The 20,476-nt window shown below is 37.9% G+C and overlaps 4 protein-coding genes across 5 annotated transcripts; 3 read left to right on the forward strand and 1 right to left on the reverse strand.

The window, feature by feature from the left end:
• Positions 1-226: 226 nt before the first annotated feature.
• Positions 227-4,295, reverse strand: LOC122649201 (kinetochore protein SPC24 homolog). 2 transcript variants are annotated; one of them, XM_043842582.1, is made up of 4 exons: positions 3,838-4,295; positions 2,569-2,713; positions 2,358-2,459; positions 227-455 (listed from the first exon to the last, which is right to left on the reverse strand). In XM_043842582.1, the coding sequence occupies exons 1-4, from the start codon at positions 4,010-4,012 to the stop codon at positions 335-337; spliced, it is 543 nt and encodes a 180-aa protein (XP_043698517.1). In that variant the 5' UTR covers positions 4,013-4,295; the 3' UTR covers positions 227-334. The 2 variants fall into 2 exon arrangements, with proteins under 2 accessions (XP_043698517.1, XP_043698518.1); XM_043842583.1 differs by having other exon boundaries at positions 2,569-2,710; positions 3,838-4,134.
• A 2,888-nt stretch (positions 4,296-7,183) lies between these two features.
• On the forward strand, positions 7,184-7,657 carry LOC122664122 (abscisic stress-ripening protein 3-like). Its single transcript, XM_043859827.1, has 2 exons — positions 7,184-7,372; positions 7,469-7,657. The coding sequence occupies exons 1-2, from the start codon at positions 7,217-7,219 to the stop codon at positions 7,646-7,648; spliced, it is 336 nt and encodes a 111-aa protein (XP_043715762.1). The 5' UTR covers positions 7,184-7,216; the 3' UTR covers positions 7,649-7,657.
• Positions 7,658-11,034: 3,377 nt separating this feature from the next.
• On the forward strand, positions 11,035-11,543 carry LOC122664091 (abscisic stress-ripening protein 3-like). The gene is made up of 2 exons (XM_043859781.1): positions 11,035-11,215; positions 11,353-11,543. The coding sequence occupies exons 1-2, from the start codon at positions 11,048-11,050 to the stop codon at positions 11,530-11,532; spliced, it is 348 nt and encodes a 115-aa protein (XP_043715716.1). The 5' UTR covers positions 11,035-11,047; the 3' UTR covers positions 11,533-11,543.
• A 5,649-nt stretch (positions 11,544-17,192) lies between these two features.
• LOC122664100 (abscisic stress-ripening protein 3-like) lies at positions 17,193-17,735 on the forward strand. The gene is made up of 2 exons (XM_043859793.1): positions 17,193-17,383; positions 17,528-17,735. Exons 1-2 carry the CDS (start codon positions 17,216-17,218, stop codon positions 17,705-17,707), a joined length of 348 nt encoding a protein of 115 aa, XP_043715728.1. The 5' UTR covers positions 17,193-17,215; the 3' UTR covers positions 17,708-17,735.
• Positions 17,736-20,476: the final 2,741 nt, after the last annotated feature.

A 20,476-nucleotide genomic window follows, 5' to 3' on the forward strand; every position in this document is an offset into this window, starting at 1 on the left:
ACATACATACATACATATATATATATATATATATATATATATATATATATATATATATATATATATATGAAGTTATAAACTGCTACCACATTACATGTATCATCATAAGAGGATGCAGTCGACCTCCTCTTACATATTATTAATCATTTTCCAAAAGTCGTTACACATCTCAAAGGGGGATACCTTCGATGGATCAAAATCAAACTTCTTAACCATCTCCTTTTCCCTATCCACAATTTCTGTAGATCGGTTTCAAGGATAAGCAATTGCCAGATAATAACACAAGCTCATCTGAATCACAAATAAACAAAGCAACAAGAAGATAACGAGCAGATTAGCTAATTTTAAGGCACCACATTAGCTGCTCAGAGAAAAGGATACGGCCAGAAATTTGTGTTTCGTTAGTCAGATCTGGGATAATCTTTGTCACTGATGCATACATAGAGAGCTCCATCCTGTGTAATCAAAATAATTTCTTTTAGCATCCCCAATGCTGTCTGACTTTCTATCACTAAACAAAAAAGTGAGATAATGTTTCAAAAAATGCATTAAAAGGAAAGACGAACACAGGAAACAAATCAGCAAACAGGTTTGTGATGATCAAAGATAAGATCAAAACAACAAAACATAGTTTAATCAACTGGCTGTTGTTGGTGCAAACATAAAATTGGTCACTGTGCTAGGTGATTATCAGAATGATCACAATGATTGCAAGGCAGGGTAACATCAAAATTTCCTGAATGCAAGAGTCCCTTATGTGACCACAAAGTTCAAGTACTTTAGCTTTCACCGTTGACTTTTTAAACCAATTTTTGAATTATCTTTTCCAAGTTCTCCAAGCACCATAGCATTTAACATAACTAGAGGACAAGCTTGACAACGCAGAGTAGCGAACAGACATCAACAAACATGAAACCCCAACACATCCATCTGCAATTATTTATGTAAATAAAGCCTAAGGCTGAGACAAGGATGTTGGTGCGGAATGTTGGGCAATTAAGAAACATCACATGGATAAATTCACTGTTGCTGAGATGAGGATGTTGAGATGGATGAGTGGCAAAACTAGGAAGGATAAAGTAAAGAATGATCATATTAGAGCTGATTTGGGAGTAGCTCTCATACATGATAAGCTACGAGAAAGTTGTTTGAGGTGAATAGCCATGTTCAACGGAAGCCTTTGGAAGCTCCAGTACGGAGGAATGATTTGATTCAAATTGAAGGAACTAAAAGACCCATGGGTAAACCTAAAATGACCTTGGGAGAAGTGGTGAGGAAAGACATGCATAGCTTAGGCCTTGTATCAAGTATGACCTCGAATGGAGCTGATTGGAGGGCAAGGATCCATGTAGCCGACCCCATTTAGTTGGACAAGGCTGAGTTGTTGTTGTTGTTGATGATAATGATGATGATGATGTTGTATAAAGCCTAAGGCTGTTAAATACTTAAAACTGTCCATTAAGCAATCAATACAATTCTATGACTAGGAGGAACAAGAAACTACTGTAACCTAGTAATGCACCGAAACCCTAAATTTGGTTATGGGCCCACTAAAATAATGGAAAACTCAATTACAATGAAAAGTGGCAATTTCGTAAATATTCAGAACAATTTAGGATCCGTTTAGAAGAGATAAATTGCAATTGGGACAATCAGTAAATTAAATTAGAGGGAAAGGACGAGTGCAGAACTTAAAACAAGCTCGGGATAAAATAGAATGAACTATAAAGAGGAGGGACTTCGTGTAATAAAGGAGGTTCTGTCCTTGTTTGGAATTTAATAAACTATTCATTCTTTAATCTCACAATAGAAACTAGGGTTTAATCACATACAAATTAATTGCAGAAACAACCATGGAATAAGAATTTATTCGTATTTAAGATATGTAGATATCACCATAGAAAGACTATTAGTCTCAACACGCTCAATAGAAAGTTATCCCAGTCTCACAATGACTGCCCTCTTTTCCTTTCGGTTGGTCCCAATTTATTTGTCGACTATCCAGATCAAGTACTGGGTTTAAATGAAATTCACTACATTATCCCTTGTCATTTATTACTACATTTCAAGTTTTGGAAAGTGAAAAAAATTTCTACATTAAAAATAAGTAGGAGGGAAATAATGGATTTAATCGGGTATTCAATTCATTAATCACTCTTAAAATTTGGGATTTTTCGAAGAGGCCAGTCATTGTGGGATGGAGGGAGCACTTTTTTACAATGAAACAATAGTTAGCTAGGACAAGTTGATTTTGTACACACATTTTGGGACAAGAAAACAAATTCCAATACAAGATTGTAGCAATGAAAGGATAGCCAATAAAAAGCATATAATTAACTTATTTTTCAGGTACTCACTGTGCCCTTAATTCTTCTTTCTTTCTCTTCTTCAGTATTTGCTTTCGTCCTTCAATGGAAACCCTCTGATGTTCCAGATTACTCATCTCATCACTGACAATTGTGTTAATATAAAATGAGAATCAGTAATCAATAGCTTCAGTGTTTCTAATCATGAATCTTAGAGTTTAATTGAAAAAAGAAAAGAAAAATAAACTAGTCAAATACTGATCTAAGCTCCTCCCGAAGTTTATTCTCCTTATTAAGTTCCTCTAGAAATTCTTTCTGAAGAGAGTCAATATCTGCATCAGCAATAACTTCAGATTTTGCATTATCTATCTTTTTCTTGCACTCAGTTATCCTTGTCTGGTACTCTGCTGCACAAAAGAACTTGTCAAGCAGAGGCCTAGTACAAAAACACTTTTCAGATGTGCCAGCTGCCAGGTGGAATATGAATTAGAAAATAATTAAAATGATCTAAAACAGTCATAGCAGAAACATAGGAACTAACCTGATTGCAAGAAATGGTTATAAGCTAACAGAGGGTAGGTGAAACAACAGTTTGAGCTGCAAAGTTTAAAGCATAATACACACACAAGTTATAGGTGTTTAGGCTCCTATCCTTTTTCTTTTCTTTTGATTTGGGGAAGATTGTGTTTTTTAACGAATCTGGAATCTCAGAGCTGTCACAGATCTCTCAGAGATCTTGGATTCCATGGTGTTCCTATACCTGCAACTCATCTTCGCCAAACGATTTGGGGAAGATGAGTTGCAGGTTTTTTTTTTCTCTTTTCTTGCAAGGGCAATTTTGTCAGTTCACATCATATTTTTAATGTTGTTATAAACTGACGGAATGGGTGTAAGTGTTAACGTTTGTAAACCTCAGGGGGGTACGCAGAATTATCCAAAATTGGGTGGGTAAAATTATACTTTCGTTAAACCTCAGGGGTGGTATGTGTAAATTACCCAATTTATATTGAAAGTAGTTTTTTTTCTGGTTCATTTTGGTGCATCTGGAAGGAGAGGAATTTTGGTTATTAAGGATCAATATTCTGATATTGTCGAAGTCATAAGAAAATCAAGTGCAAGGTCGCACGCTGGGCATTAGTAGATGTGATGCAATACGGAGTGAACACAAAGCCTTTTTTTCCATATTATTTTGTTAAGGGATTTTGTTTATAACGAATCTTGTAATGGGCATGACTATAAGCTCCAAATATTAGATACTAACAGGAACACAAATTTAGTTAACTTTTTCAGTCTTAGGGACCTGGGTATATTTTAGGAAACCTAGTTCTTTTTTTAAGAGTATTAAAGTGAGTAAACAATCCTTCTAACTAATACTGTTCGGAAGATTCGAGCAGAGAGGCCATTACGAAATTGTTTAATAATATTTTAACTTGCAAAATTTCAATTGGATTTGGTTTAGAGTCTATATACCATACAAAAAATAAATAAACAAATTGATAGGAAACAAAGAACACAAAGTAAGGGGACAAACCTTCCAGTAAGTTCTTAATCTCAGAGAAATCTGTTTCACAAGATGATTGAAGCATGTGGACTCCATCTACAGATTGTCTCAACATATTGAGGTCCCTTTTGTTTTTTAAACATTCTATGAGATCATCACCATATGAAATGACTTTGTCCGTATCAAGTTTAAGGAAATCACCCATTGAAAGCACCGGGGTTCACCTCTACCTCCCTTAGGACGCCAACAAACTGAGAAAAAGCTTCACAATTCAAACAAATATTAAGGCAAGCTCTGAAATCCAAGAATTTGTGAAAACTTAATATGCAATTATGCATTATCTTTGACAGATAAAGTTGATATAAATAACTTGTCTAAATCTCGTTCTCAAGACAAAAATTCAGTGCAGATTGATCAGCTTTGAGAGGTATTAGAATTCCAGGTAATTGTGGTCATAACCCCATATTTCAATTTCCACAAAACTGTAGGCTCCAATATTGTTAGAATTTTACAGGAAAATTGAGGTTTTGGATTCAGCTCTGTGGTCGTTTTATCACTATTGTAAGCTTACATCTTAACAAATCCATGCCATAAAAAGTTCTCACAAAGAAGCAACCCAATCACTTATTGCAGGCCAGCTTCCCAAGTACTCCAAATTCCATCTGACCACCACACCATGTCCTATGGTATAATCTCTACTTCAAAACTCAATATACACACAGTATCAACAATATCCTTGATTTATCTAGCTAAAGCAGCATGCAAGCAATACCTTCAGAGAGCTCTCTGGTAGCTCCTACCAACTTTTCCAAACCAAGCTAGAAAAAAGAAAAAGGGGGGGGGGGGGGGAAGTAGGGAGAATATGCTATATGCATGTTAGAATTTAAACAAGTCTAGCACTCCACATCATTCTTTGCCAGTTCAGATTTGCTCTCACCTACATGCTCTAGACTTCACAACCATCTTATTAAAATCTAATATAATTGTCAGAGCACCTAGGCGACCCAAGGCGTTGGAGGGCCGCCTAAGCGCTTAGGAGACAATTTTTTTTTTTTTTTAAAATATTTCTACTATAACAATGATATATGATTATGCTCATATGCTTCATCAAGCATAAAAAAGAAAGCCATATCAATGCAATATGATAAATTTTTCAGTATGCAATATGATACTTTCTAATTTTAGGTCATTACTAGCAATTTTACATATTTGTATCATATTGCATTAAAATGGCTTTCATTTTGATTTTTGATGCAGCATATGAGCATAATCATATCATTGTTATACTGAGAGGAAAATCTGTTAACCTCTGCATTTGTGTTCGTGCTACAGGAAAGAGAGGACAACCCAGTGCAAACTGTACAAACCCAGAAGCTGTACTAGCATACGGGAGGAGATGTGGGAGAGGGTTTCAGGGAGGAAATGCCGTTGGTTCTTGACAGAGAGAGTTTCAGTGAGGCGATGGGAGAGGGAGAGAGAGAAGCAGAGAGATAATTTCACGGAGGAGATGGAGAAGCATAGGGAGAGTTTCAGGGAGGAGATGTCAGAGGGAGAATTCAGGGAGGAAACGCCGAACAGGTACACATCGGGAAGTAGCAGCACGAAAAAAAAGAATAACAAGGGGTTTCAGGGAGGTACGCATCGGGAAGAAGAGGAAGAAGTTACCGGTCAGCGGCGATTGCAGGAAGCAGCGGTCGGCAGTCGGATGATGTAGCAGCAGGCGACGCTCGCTTTCCCCGACTTCTCCTCTTCGAAAATCTCGTCTTTTCTTTTCTTTCCCTCTCTTTTTTTTTTTCTGTTAATAATAATAAAATGTGATTCCATGGATGATACATGATATTGTATTTAAATATCCACCACCAAATCAAAGTATTAGTGAGAGGATCGGGCTCCTCTCCAGCGAGCGCATCGCCCAGGGAGTGCCCAGTTAACATCAACGGCTGGGCTGGCATGCATGATGTGCGTCCGGACGTGTGCCTGGGAGTGGATCATGCCAGCCCAGCCGCTAGATGCCCGCTGGAGAGGAGCCTGATCTTGAGGGAGGGTGATAATATGCTTGCGTACTTGTGGGACACTTTTTCCTAATTTGTAAAGACATTTCATATATGATTTGATGAGACAGAATATGTTGCCTGATCATGTGAGGTGTGCGACTCTTGTGTTCAGATATAGGGAATGACCATGCATGATGTATGACTATGCATACAATCATTGGATGGGAGATGAAGATCTACGTTGTAGCTCCTTACCCCTATTCAACAATCGAGCACAAACAACAACAAAAAAACCTTATCCCAACTAAATGGGGTGGGTTATACGGGTCCTTGCAAAGATGAAATAAAAACAATCGAAGTAAAGAAAATGGTGCAACAACAACGACAATACCTCAACGACACCCTACTTAAATGGGGTCGGCTACATAGAACCTTGCTCTCCAGTCAGCTTTATTCAAAGATGTGCTTGAGACTAGGCCAAATGTGTCTTTCCTCATTACTTCTTCTAAGGTCATTTTAGGCATATTTTTAACTCTTTTTAATCCTTTAATCTGAATCAAATCACTCCTTCGTACTGGTGCATCCCAAAGCCTCTATTGAATATGGTCATGCTACCTCAAATGATTTTCATGGATCTTATCATGAATCAGGGCAACTCCCAACTCAACCCTAATATGGTCATTCATTCCTTACTTTAAGTCCTTCCTAGTTTTGCCCCACATCCATTTCAACATCCTAATTTATGCAATACTTAGTTTATCAAAATGCCATTTCTTAACTGCTCAACATTCTGCCCCATATAACATAACCGATCATACAATTGTTCTATAGAATTTTCTTTTAAAGTTTAAAGGAATACAAAGATCACACAACACTCCAAATGCACATCTCCAATTCATCCTACTTACGTTAAATCTCTTTGATACACCATCATTATTATGTCATCTTCTTTGTTTATCATTCACCCCAAATATCTAAAATAATTACTATGCAGTATTTCTCTTCTCTCTCTCCCTTCTCAATCTTCACCATTTCGTGTTTTTTTTTTTCTTTGTTCAAACCCGGTCAGCCCTAGTAGGCAAAAAGCTGATCGATCACCTTCATCAGCCGAGTAATTTCGATGATGTAGCAAATTTTGTCAATTTTTTGTTCATCTAAAAACCTGTGGACTTTTTCTACAATAATTCCTTAATCGGATGGAGAACACAATTCCTACTCCCGACCTCTTACGCGTCATGGTTTCGTTCTTGCATCGTTTGTGCCTTCCCCACAAGGGCCTAGCTTGATCGTTGTGTGCTTGGCTTGGGCTCCCTGTATTTTAAACCTTATATAGTCTCCTCCATCGTTCTTGCAGGTTTGTCCCTTTTTGATTGATCGTTTTCCTAATCACCTGCTTTCTCTCTCCCCTCACCGCCATGTCTGAGAAGAAGCACCACCACTTTCACCACCACAAGGAGGAAAATCCCACAAAAGAAATGACGAAGAAAGAGTACGAGAAACAAGTGAAACATCACGAGCACTTAGAGCACCTCGGCAAGGCAGGTGCTGTAGCCGCTGGTACTTTTGCTCTGGTAATTAAGTAGTCCTAACAACTATTCTCTTTCTCCACTTCAGATATATATAAGATGTTATTTTCCTTTTTCTAATTAAATATTGGGGTTTTTCAGCATGAGAAACGTATGGCAAAGAAAGACCCAAAGCATGCTCAGAGCCACAGAATCAAAGAGGAGATTGCAGCAACAATTGCAGTGGGCAGTGTTGGATTTGCTATCCATGAACGCCATCAGAAGAAAGAAGCTAAAAAACAAAAAGAATCAGCTTACGGGAAGAAACACCATCTGTTCTGAAACTCATTTCTCTAGCTACCTAGTTCTTCTCGATCTCCACCCCCCCCCCCCCTTAATTTATTTGCTTTTCGATCTGTAAGATATGATCAGGGTTATAAGTATCATCAAATTGAGGTTCACTCTTCAATTTGATTGATGGTTCTTTTTGTGGCCTTACTAATGAATGTATCTTTAGTATAATTTTGAAACTTTTTACCAATTGTACTGGTGGCATGATTGACATTTTTAGTTTTTCTTTTTAGTTAAAAGACCATAACATTTAACAGAGAAATATTTTCCCCTAAATAATTCCCTCCCAATTTCTAATCGTTACAATCATATTGTTGTGTTTGGTATGCATTCTCAGGCGATAAAAATAATTATTTTTATCATCCGAGAATACAAAATTGACTTAGAATGTGGCACGGTTCATGATGAATCCAACTCACTCACGAATGTATTGGATTAATTCCATTTGATGGTTCACACAACTCATAGATCGATCTCGACTGTTGGTGGAGGAACAATACTATATGTACACTTGAATGAGAAATGAGAGGGGAGAGGCCTAGTTCATTAAGTTCATTGTCGAATTTTCTAATGTCCCCCATAATACCATTTTTTTAATCTTTAGTTTACTCAATATAAAATGATAAAACGATCTGCACGAGCGCGGATCATGTCCTTGTACAAGTACCGTCCAATGCCCTCTAGAGCAAGTCACATGGAATCCACTGTGGGACCCATAGGAAGAGTGGCTTCCGTGTGACTGGTCCTAGAGGGCATCGAACGGTACTTGTACAAGGACATGATCTGATCTCACCCTGCACCTATGGGTGTCAATTTGGGATTAGAGCTGGGAACCATCGGTACAAACTAGAACCAGACTGTCGCATTAATAAGTGAAACAATTTTGGGGTCAAATTTAAGAACCGATTAATAAAGAGGACAAGGTAACTCTGGGATGGATTTCCCAATGGATCTAGAACTGAAAGACCAATAAAGAACCAGCTGGAACTAGATCTGCAAGAACTCGTTTGAGATGCATATATAAGCCTAGGGGTGTAAGTTTGGCCCCGTCGACCCGAGCTTGCCCTAGGCCCGAACAGGGTCTGGGCTGAGATACCCTGGCCTTGAGGGCGGGTTAGCGCTTGAAATTTCTGGCCCTGAATTAGGGTTGGGCCGGATAATGGTTTGATTTTTCAGACCTTGAGTCAGGGCTGGGCTTGGCCTGCGCCCAGCTTATGAGGATTCAAGATTGGACTTGGGTTTTAAAAGTCCGGCCCAACTCAACTCTGTTGCAGCCCTATATAAGCCTAGTGTTATGGATTATGTGGTTGGCAATATCAAAAGCTTTATTCACAAAGAACAAAAAGAGGAACAATATGCAGCCCAGCCACACATGGGCCGGGCAAGAAAACCCAACTACAACTCACGGAAACAACAAAGGGCCAAAGGCCCATACATCAACAAAGTGAATATTTCTTTCAAGATTGGAGATAACTGTACCAGGGATGCCAAAGATGCCAGACCGGTTCATATTCTTTATGGACACAAAATAGAATTAATGAATATTTCTTAGGGATTTGGAAATATTTAAGTACTGGGGGTATATTCATGTTGATCTTCACTATTTCAATTCTTGGTCAATCTCTTTGGTAAAATATTCATTCATTCATTGAAAAAATTCCCTGATAGGACTGTGGAGGGTTTTAAAAAAAAATCAAATTTCTTCTAGAAACGAAGCAGATGAGTCTAGTCAACTACCAAGCCTTTACGTTACTACAAGAAACAAAAATTATTGTTGAAGGATTATTTTTATAGAAAATAAGTTCTTATGACTAAATTTGTAATATATGTTAAAGTCATGGGAAAAAGATGTCTACTTGTTGGTGTTTTCTGTTTCCTACGCCCTCTCATAGGGCACCGTGAGATGACGCCTCTACTCCGATGGTAGATATTCAAACGTGCTCACCCATATTGGCCCAGACGCTTGTGTAGACATCATGCGACCAAATAGAGATCTCTTGCCTGTAGGTCATACTATAATTAATTATTTAATTGATTTGAAAGCATCTTAATGCACCAGGCTTGTGACATGGATTCTTTCCGCGTCTGCCACTAGAGAAAATTTTCTAAACAACAAAATCTTGAAAAGAACATACAAATATTAACCTTGGGTATGTAGAAAGAGGAAACATAATATATAACGTTTTGGACATTATTCTCTTTTCGAAGAAAAGTTATATCCACTTGTCCTGATATAATTTGTAGAGAGATGCACATTTCATATTTGATTTGCTAAACAAGTTATTTATTTATTTTTAGGGGGAGTGTTTTTTGTTGAGGAGCGCAGGGGCTACGTGCGTGCAACAGCCAATGAGAGCCCACGTTAGCATCTTGTGGGAGGGTATCAAGAAGATACTTTGAAGAATATTCTAAAACCTTACAAGACTTGTTTGTTTAGAGGGGAAGGTGGGGTGAGATTGTTGGGAAGATGAGACCCACATGTTGGTGAGGTTTTGTTTAGGTGAAAATGTTGAAGTAAAATTACTTTTTCCATGAATAGTAATCAAAATCCCACCAATTTAATGTGATTTTGAAATACCATATCACCAAATAAAGCATTTAATGATGTTATTTGAGCTTTTGTAAGTTTGTCATGCCAGGATAATCAAAGAAGGTTGGGAAGAGATTTTGAAGTGTCACATCAATATTTTTCCATCGTAATTCTCCCACCCCGGGATTTTTCTCCTCTCAGATAAGTTCTTGTAAGTACCCCCTAGAATCGAAATCGCTATCCTCTAATGTCTGCTACCTGGACAACAGACAGTTGTCCCCTCACATGAGTGCAAAATAACGATTTAACCACCCTGGCCGAACACACTGCCCGAGGGATGGTTAAATCGTTATTTTGCGCCCATGTGAGAGGACCACGCAGACAACGGACAGCAGAGGATAAAAATTCCCTAGATTTATAAACCTGAGAAGATAAAAATCCACCTAAGTCCTAAGATGATGTGGTAAACCTTCACCTTCAGTGCTTGGTGAAGGAAAGCTTTCTAAAAAACATTAAAAAACCTTTACCGCGGGGTAAATTTTGTATTCAACGTGTGAATTTTTCTCCACAATTCCTTAATCATATGAAGAAGCTGTCGACCCTTACCTCATACGCGTTATGGATGGGTTCTTTCATCGTAAGTGCCGCCTCCCCCACAAAAGCCCACCTCGTCGGGCTTGGCTGAGTTGGCTCGGAACCCTCTATTTGAAACCTTATAAAAGGTGACCTTATTCCATAATCTCTTCAACAATCAGCCTACGAGCACCTTCATATTATTCCTTATTAGTCATCTTGCTTTGCTATTTCTTCAAAGGGAAACACCTTAATTTCTTATTATCGATCTCTGCTCCCCCACCATCATGTCTGAGGAGAAGAAGCACCACAGCAACCCCTTTCACCACCACAATAAGGAGGAAAAACCTGCCGGAGAAATGACAAAGGAAGACTATGAGAAACAAGTGAAACACCACAAACACTTGGAGCACGTCAGCAAGCTGGGTACTATAGCCGCTGTTACTGTTGCTCGGGTAATTAAGTCGTCTTAATTAACCACTCTCTCTTGACTTCAAATTGCTTATATAGGTTATGCTTTGTGATCGATCCATTTCGGAGGTAATTAATAAGCTCATATTTTTTACTTTTAAAACATTTTTTTTTTTTCCAGCATGAGAAGCATAAGGCTAAGAAAGACCCAGAGAATGCTCACGACCACAAGATCAAAGAGGAGATTGCAGCAACAATTGCAGTGGGCAGTGTTGGACTTTCCATCCATGAGCACCACCAGAAGAAAGAAGCTAAAAAAGAAAAAGAATCATCTTTTGGGAAGAAACACCATCCCTTCTGAATTTATTTACTTTTTCTGTTAGTATTATTGTGTTTGTTATTCTAAGATATTGTGTGAGTGAGCAGATAGATAGATGTTCTCCACTTCTCCTTGTGGCCTTACTTAGAATAAACGCTTCTTAATTCTTAACTACTGTTTTTTATTTTTCTATTTCTATTGGGTGTCTTGTGTGTTGATGTACAAAGAACAATAGATTTCTTCCAACAATGGTGGGTCCATTTTATTTATATCATGGTTTTAATTAGAAAACCCTGGATTGGAATCGTCGGAATCCGGTGACTCGGTTTGGATTGACTGCTTCCTTAATTCTGATTAACCCCTATTTTTTTTAACTCCTACTTTTAATTAATTAATTAATTAAGAAAAACATTTTAGTAAAGCAATACATATTTATTGCACCCCCTTTTGGATCCTCAATTTGGATCATGTATGGCCGGGCAGCAGCCAAGCGGCCATTGTGCGGCCTTACACAGGCAGGGTGTGGACTCCACCCAAGCAGAGTGCTCGAGCAATGGGTAGGGTGATCATTTCATACCTCTAAAGTACTGTAACAATCCGATTTCAAAATTAAGAATGGATCATCTACATGTACCATGCATTTCAAAGCCAATCACATTTTAATTTGGTTTCCATAAAAGTAAAACCCCCTCCTCCCCTTGTAAATGGCAAAAATATAATAGATGATTGATTCTCACATGTACGTTCACCTGAACCCAACTCTTCAAAATTAGCAAACCATTATAGCAGAAACATCAAATTTTTGGGGATTTTCTGGTCGATTCAACCCAATTCATGGCTTATTAGATCAGAATTGATGGCCAGGGATTCCAGTGTCGATTCCGATCACTCGAACCCAGCTGGCTATACCAAAAAAAAAAAAAATTCAAAATGTACATCAGAAGAAGCCGATGTGAAAAAGTGAACTTCACATTACCCCAAGAAAAAAAAAAAAAAAGTGAAATTCTGATAATCTATGCCAAAGATTCTCCCATGTATGAATTTAATTTATTCAATCGCTGATGGAAGGTGCAGAAATTTCATTCCATAATCTTTTGATATGACATCTAATTATGAGAAATTCATAATGTGCTTTAAAATATGATGCGCTACTTGTGAGCCATACTTGTGGCAGGAATATATCCTCGGAATGAGGATTGTGTACAAAAGTGGCAATAAAATATTAGGGAGGGGGATCGCTATCTGGTTGCGTGGTCTTTGCACCGGATCCGGATCCTCTATTTCTGAGCTTCCCTTACTGTCGTATACCCCACACACAACAAGGCGGTAAAGAACGCCTTACCCCTGTTCGGACAAGGCGCTCGGGCAGGGGTAGGGTGCTCTTTTCGTGGCCTTGATGTGTCTGGGGCACACACGAGAGTAGGGGCAGCTCGGCAGTTGAGGACCCCGATGCCTTTGCACCAATGTGAGGTCAATGAGAGCACTCACAGGAACATCCAATAGGAGTGGAATTTTTCATTTCATGGGATGTGGGATGGTCATTTTACCCTTCATGTGTCCGGACACAAACTGCACGCAGCCTGGTAGCCTTTTTTCCTCCTTAAATATTAATATGCATGTCTTATAATTTGTGTGAAGGGGAGTTGATTCATACACCCTAAGTAATTTTCTTGGTGTCATAATGAATTCAAAAGGCTATAAACTTGACTTATCTTTGTTGATCGATCACGCTACTAAAATTCAATGTTGATGAAGCATTAGCTGTCACGTCTTTCACTGTTGTATATATTATGTTCACCATTGTAATCATAGAGTCCGAACAATGTTAGGAGAAAAATAGTAGGGTTGAGTTGTACCACCGATCACTCTCCTTAAGATAAAACGGCCCCTATTGGCTCTCTAGTCCACCTGCACTTGCTGACTAGGCCCCATCATGATACTTTGGTGCTATGCTAACTTCAGAAACACGAAATGTCAAAAAACGAAGAAATGGAGAACTCTATTTAAGAGAGAGAAAGAGAGCATTTGTTGGAGTATGGATTTTTGAAAATTTCTAACAATTCCCGGAAAAGTTGCCAATAACTTAGTCAAAACACAATAAAGAAACTTAGCAAATTAAAATGATAGGACACATCGTTGTAGATTAGCTCACCATTTTACATTAATAAATTTCATTCAATAGAAATTTCATTCTCACACATACAACGGATTTGTTTACTCCCTTTTATATCCCAAACTTTCTGTACATGAGAGGATAGATGATTGGATTAAGGTCTGAAATGTGATGACTAATACAATATATTTTTATTAATCGAATGGTTGAAATTGCCACTTCATCACTCCAAGTGGCACAACTAGAATATCCTTCTAGGGACAAGATGATAGATCAAGGGTACAAAATAAAACTAATGAAACTTTCTTAGGGTAATATTTAAGTATTGATCCCAAAGGTCAGCTCAGATGGTAAAAGACCAACTCCTCAAATAAGAGGTCATGAGTTCAAACCACCTTGGGGCCAATCCCCATCCTCTATCCCCCCCCTCTTATTATATCCTTGTACTAAAGTATAAGAATTAAATTTACAATACTACCTTTCCTTCATCTTCAACATTGATCAAGGGTAGTTTAGGGATTTAAATTTATTTAATTGGCTGACATCATGACTTAACAGGGTGATTTGAGTTTCGTTTGAAAACCAGGAGTGACGTGTAATTTACCAAAAAAAAAAAAACAGAAGAAATATTTAAGTCTTGGGTTGATTACATTTTTTTCTGATGAAACAACAACAAAGTGAAGTGTGATCACACAAACCACACACCAATCCCAAAAGGTTAACCGACTTTTGAAACCGTAGAATGACGGATATACACAACACATACACCACACTCACTCACCCTGATGTGGGACTAAACCCATCCCTTTTCTTTTTGATGAAACAACAACAAAGTGAAGTGTAAGGTTGATTACATTTTGATTTTCACTGTTTCCTGGTCAATCTCTTTCGTAAAATATCCATTAATTTATTCATTAAAAAATTTTCTTGATAGGACTGAGGAGGGGTTTAATAAAAACCTAAATTCTTCTAGAATTTAACGAAGCAGTCGAGTCTAGTTACAAAATTGAAAACACATGTGCCAACAACCAAGTCTTTACGATACCATGGGAGGACTTTGTCCTGGTATAGAGTATAGACTTTATCCAAGAAACAAAAATTATTATTGAAGGATTTGTATATAAAATAAGGGGAAAAGATCTCTACTTGGAGGTGTTTTGTATGCCTTCTCACAGGGCACTGTGAGATGACGCCTCTACCCCTTGGATAGATACCCAGGTGTACTCATCTATTGACCCAAACACTTGTGTAGAGACAATGCAACCAAGTAGAGATCTCTTGCCCATAAAATAAATTATTGCCAAGGGTTCTTTCAACATATGTCATTGTAGAAAATTTTCAAAACAACAAAATCTTGGAAGAGAACATACAGATACCTTGGGAATGTCGAGGAAATATAATATATAACGTTTTTGACATTATTCTCTTCTAGAAGAGAAGTTATATCCACTTGTCCTCTTATAATTTGCAGAGGTATATTTCATATTTGATTTACTAAACAAGTTATTTATTTATTTTTATTAGTTTAATATAACACAATAACAGAGGAATGTGATGTGTTAAAAAATCACAAGACAACTCTAAATCATCCATTTTTCTTAAGTTTTTTTTTTTAAATTTAAATAATCTTTTTCTCCCCAGAGTTGAGAAAGAGCATAATATTGTCTAGAGTATTGATACATATGCATAAACATACATGAGATGCATGCCATTACAAGGGTTATTTGACTGAATTAGACTCTGAAATATGACAAATGGTTAATCTAGATTATCTCTTTTTATTGGACGATCAACAAATTATTATTTTTTTTTTTCTGTGATAATCATTCAACGATCAAAATTGATACATCTGTATACGTGATATAATGCATGTCTTTTGACATTTGAAAAAATAGCAAACCCTTGTGACAATAATAATACGTCTAACAATTATGGATTTGATTTATGTTCCTCTACTAAATTTGAACATGGTCTATAACCTAATGGTTGTGAAAACGATGGAGTGTAAACAATTTCATCAAGACCCGAAGAGGTGATCAAGTTGAATATTAATGGAAAGTTAAAAAGGGGAAATTTAATTAAGTTAAAGAGAACACTATCTGGGTGTGTGTAGTATGCTGCCTCTACGTCCAGTCACAAGGTGCATGAAATGACCATCGCTGCCCCTAGCATTCTTTCTCCCTTTAATTTATTAGCTCCTTTTATGGATTTGTCTTGGAGATAGTGACTTCTATTGATTAACCATTGGTGGTAGGGTCTAATACCCCGAAATCGGGATCCGAATCAGTTTCAGGGGATTCCGATATGGATTTGTTGGAATCAGCTACAAAATCAGCTTATAGATGGAACAATTGCTGTACAAAGATTGATCCGATCTACCCGAATCAGCTAGCCGATCGAATCCATTTATAAATCCTTGGATGGAGGAGAGGAACTAAAATAAAAACGGACTGAGTTTTCGTTAAGCCATGGTAAATGGAAATCCATTCACGGCAGGCTTTAGATGTGTGCGACATGGTTTTAGTTCATGGTATCGGAGCGGGTATTGGTCAACATGGAAACCGATATGGTATCGGAAGGATATGCTCTATTGGACAAATTTATCCTTGATTCACCGTTAAATTGGATTTTTTGACCATATTACCCCTTGTCTGTACTATGTAACCGATATGATATTGACACGGTATCGGGATCGATCACTTGCAAAACGATACTGATATCTCAAACCATGGTATGAGACAATGGGAGGAAAGATTCTTTGAGGAATATTCTAAAACCCTATAGGGATTTGTTAATCCAAAAATGATGTGGTAAATCACAACACAGATCTTCTACGGCACGTTGCCCTGTCCTGCTTGTGCTATGTAGATACAGGGCCACGTGCAATGACCGCCTTACCCCCACTCAGGCAAGGTGCTTGGGCTAGGATAAGGCGGTCAATACGCACCGCCTTGTATCTGCGCAGCACGGCAAGACGGGCATCCTGTGCCGTAGAAGATATGGATCTGGTAAATCACAATCCAGATCCTCTACTGCCGAGCTTCGGTAGGACCGTGCAGCCCAGACACAATGAGGCGTGCAGTGACAGCCTTGCCCCTGCCCAAATGCCTTGCCCGAGTAGGGGTAAGGCAGTCATTGCGTTTCTCAGTGTGTCTGAGCTGCACGGTCCTACAGCTACTGCGAGGTAGCTCGGCAGTAGAGGATCATGATCCGGTAAATCATCACCGCGTAGGAAAGGAAAACTTTCTAATAAAATAAAAAACTTCACCGCGTAGTAATTTTTGTATTCACCGTGTGAACTTTTCTCCACATGCAATTACTTAATCATATGGAGAAGCTGTCGACGACCCTGACCTCTTTCTTACGCGTTATGGCTGCGTTCTTTCATCGGATCATAAGTGCCGCCGCCCCCAAAAAAAGCCGACTTAGTCGTGTTTGGCTCCCTCGATCTCTTTGAAACCTTATAAAAGGTTACCTTTGGATTCCATATTCTCTTCAACCATCAGCCTACGATCGATCATCTTCGTATTATTCCTTAATCCTTACGAAACCAGGTTCGTGTTTTGTTGCTTCTAGCTATAATCAACTTTCTTATTATCTCCGCTCACCAATATGTCTGAGGAGAAGAAGCACCACAGCAACCCCTTTCACCGCCACAATAAGGAGGAAAAACCTGCCGGAGAAATGACAAAGGAAGACTATGAGAAACAAGTGAAACACCACAAACACTTAGAGCACGTCAGCAAGCTGGGTACTATAGCCGCTGTTACTGTTGCTCGGGTAATTAAGTCGTCTTAACCACTATATTATATCTCTCTTCACTTCAAATTGCTTATATAGGTTATATACTTATATATGTTTTGTGATCAAATTGTTTAATTAGGTTAAGCTGATATTTTACTTTCTAAACATAATATTTTTCAGCATGAGAAGCATAAGGCTAAGAAAGACCCAGAGAATGCTCAGGACCACAAGACCAAAGAGAAGATTGCAGCAGCAGTTGCAGTGGGCAGCGTCGGATTTGCCATCCATGAGCACCATCAGAAAAAAGAAGCTAAAAAAGAGAAAGAATCTTCTTTTGGGAAGAAACACCATCCCTTCTGAATGTCTTCCATCATATCTCTAGTTATTATTCTCTCTCCCCCCCCCCCTCCCCTCCCCTCCCCTCCCCTTAATTTATTTTATTTTCTTTTAGTAGTTAAAGAAAACTGAGGCTTACCCATCACTTTGATTGATCATTGATGGTTCTCTTTGTGGCCTTACTAATAAATGTATCTTAACTACTGTATTTTTTTATTTTTTTTTGGGTGTCTTCTGTTGATTTGTATTCAGTTAATGGGAAATTAATTTTTAAAAACTTTGTACTAATTTTACTGGTGGGCATGATTGATATTGAGGTGATACGACTGTGAAATGTCAGAAAAATAACACTTAGAAATGGGATTTGACTGAAGATAAAGAGCAGAGCAAACACACAAAACCAAGGATTTTATCTAGTTCATCCCCAAGTAGGTAAGTAGGTAAGGTACATCCTTGGCCGGTCATAGAAATGATTTCACTAATTCTCTAAAACCAAAATTACAAACCTTCAGATATCTCATACCCTCTCAAGAAGATGAGGACACTATATATATAAGAGGTGGACAGGGAATATAAGAGAACCCTAACTTAGAAAAGTACAGATGAAATACCCTTCAAAGCCCAAAAGACCCATTCGATTTGGTTCGGACTTGAACCCAACATATATCGATATACATATCACTTCGAAGATCTCGACGAGCTCTACAAGTATTTGCACCATAGACGCTGATGTATGCACATTTAGGCCATTCTAGTGCGTTTTAAAGACGAAACGACTCGTCCAAAATTCGCCACAACACTTTCTGGATTCGGATCAAGCTTCACCAATAGCATGAAAGATCATCACATTTAGGACATTTAATAGAGAAATATATTAAAAATTCCCACCTAATTTGGTATGGGAGGAGCTATGCTGGGAAATAGGATCACAAAAAACGCAATTTAATAACGGTGGTGGTTTGATTTGATTTATGTCATGGTTTTAAAAAACTCGGATTGTCTCATCTGCTTCCGATTCCGATTAACCACTATTTAATTTTAAATAATTTTCTGACTGGATTAGATAAAGTTCGACTAATTCAGACTGACTCTGAGTCGTTCAAAGCGGAGTTGATGGAGACCGATCCCATCCTCCTTAAATCTTAATTTATGTGGAATATTAATCTTCCTGAAGCATTGAATAGAAAGAAATTAGGCACTATACATTTTTTTATTTACTCCCACCTTTAATTAAGATTAACATTTTAATAAAACAATACATATTGCATCCCCGTGGCTAATGGCGGCAATTGGTGGCGCCTGGATCCCTTCGTCAATTCACTAATGATCGTGAACAATATTAAGATACAATAACAACAACAACAGTTCAGTCTTGTCTCAACTAAATGGGATCGACTGCATGGATTCTCGTCCTTCAATCAATTTTATTGAAGGTCATATTTGATACAAAGCCTAAATTATGCATATCTTTCCTCATCACTTTTCCTAGGGTCATTTTAGATCTGTCCCCTTAGTTCTTTTAGTTTCTTCAAGTTGAATCAAATCACCCCTCCGTACTGAAGCATCCAAAGGCCTTCGTTAAACATAGTCATATGCCACCTCAAGTGATTTTCTTGTACCTTATCATGTGTTAGATCTACTTCTATATCATATGACCATTCTTTCTTTTATTCTTCCTATTTTTTCATGTATCCATCTAAACATCCTCATTTTTGCTACATTGAATTTATCTACATGATCCTTCTTAATTACCTATATTAGTATCCTTCTTAAACTTTCATCAAATATTTTTATTTTTTGGGATGTAATTGTGTTAAAGAATAAGAAAGGAATTCTATTCTAAAATACAATATAAATACATAAAAATTCCTAAAAGATGGGTAACACGTAAACTGATATGAATCCTATTGAAGAACCCAGAAAATTAAAAACCAAAAACAATTATATTTTATCCTTCATATTACAAATTAAAGTGAAAAAATGATAGAAATACCCTTAATATTAGAAAATGCCTATACACGAAGGGTGAGTCTGCAGGTTACAAACAGAATTCGTAACCGGATTCTTTTACCCTCATCATAATAACGTGGCACTAGAGTAGAAGCTCTAAATATGTGATTTCACACCGTATGAAAGAGAGTGTGTGAAAGAGAGATGCAATTGCAGCGGTGTCTCGTACTCTCGCCCCAAGACTTTACCTATAATCTGAATTGAAATCGCAGAGATTGCAATGAAAAGGGAATTGAAGCTTGGAGATGGAGGAATGATCCCACATCGGCATGCCAATCGGCTAAAGTTTTGAGAAACGCAGAGGACGGCTTGGTTGTTGAAGAACAGGAATGATCTTAAACTGAAAATTCAGGATAACCTGTTTTTCAACCGGAGGGATAGAGGGGCAGAGGCCTTTTTTTTCCTAATCGAAGTGAGATGTATCCCTCTGATATATATATATATATATATATATATATATATATAGAGAGAGAGAGAGAGAGAGAGAGAGAGAGAGAGAGAGAGAGATGAAAAGAACAAATTCGATCGGCGATGTGGGGCTGTAGGGTTGGTCTTGATAGTAGTTTGCAGGGGCAGTTTGGGAGGGAAGAATGGAGACGACTGTGGGATTTGCGGTTTGATCCCGTTGGTGAATTTTTCTTGGATGATCAGTTGGATTTAATTTCCTCCGAGTGTTAGGATATTCCATGATGGTGGATGTCGGTTTTGCTGAGCTTTAATTGATTATGTTGAATTTTCCTCGGGCAATGTTGATTAACCTTGAATTGCAGTTATTGGCCTATG

This window comes from Telopea speciosissima, chromosome 1, assembly GCF_018873765.1.
Source record: "Telopea speciosissima isolate NSW1024214 ecotype Mountain lineage chromosome 1, Tspe_v1, whole genome shotgun sequence".
NCBI classification, from domain to species: domain Eukaryota; kingdom Viridiplantae; phylum Streptophyta; class Magnoliopsida; order Proteales; family Proteaceae; genus Telopea; species Telopea speciosissima.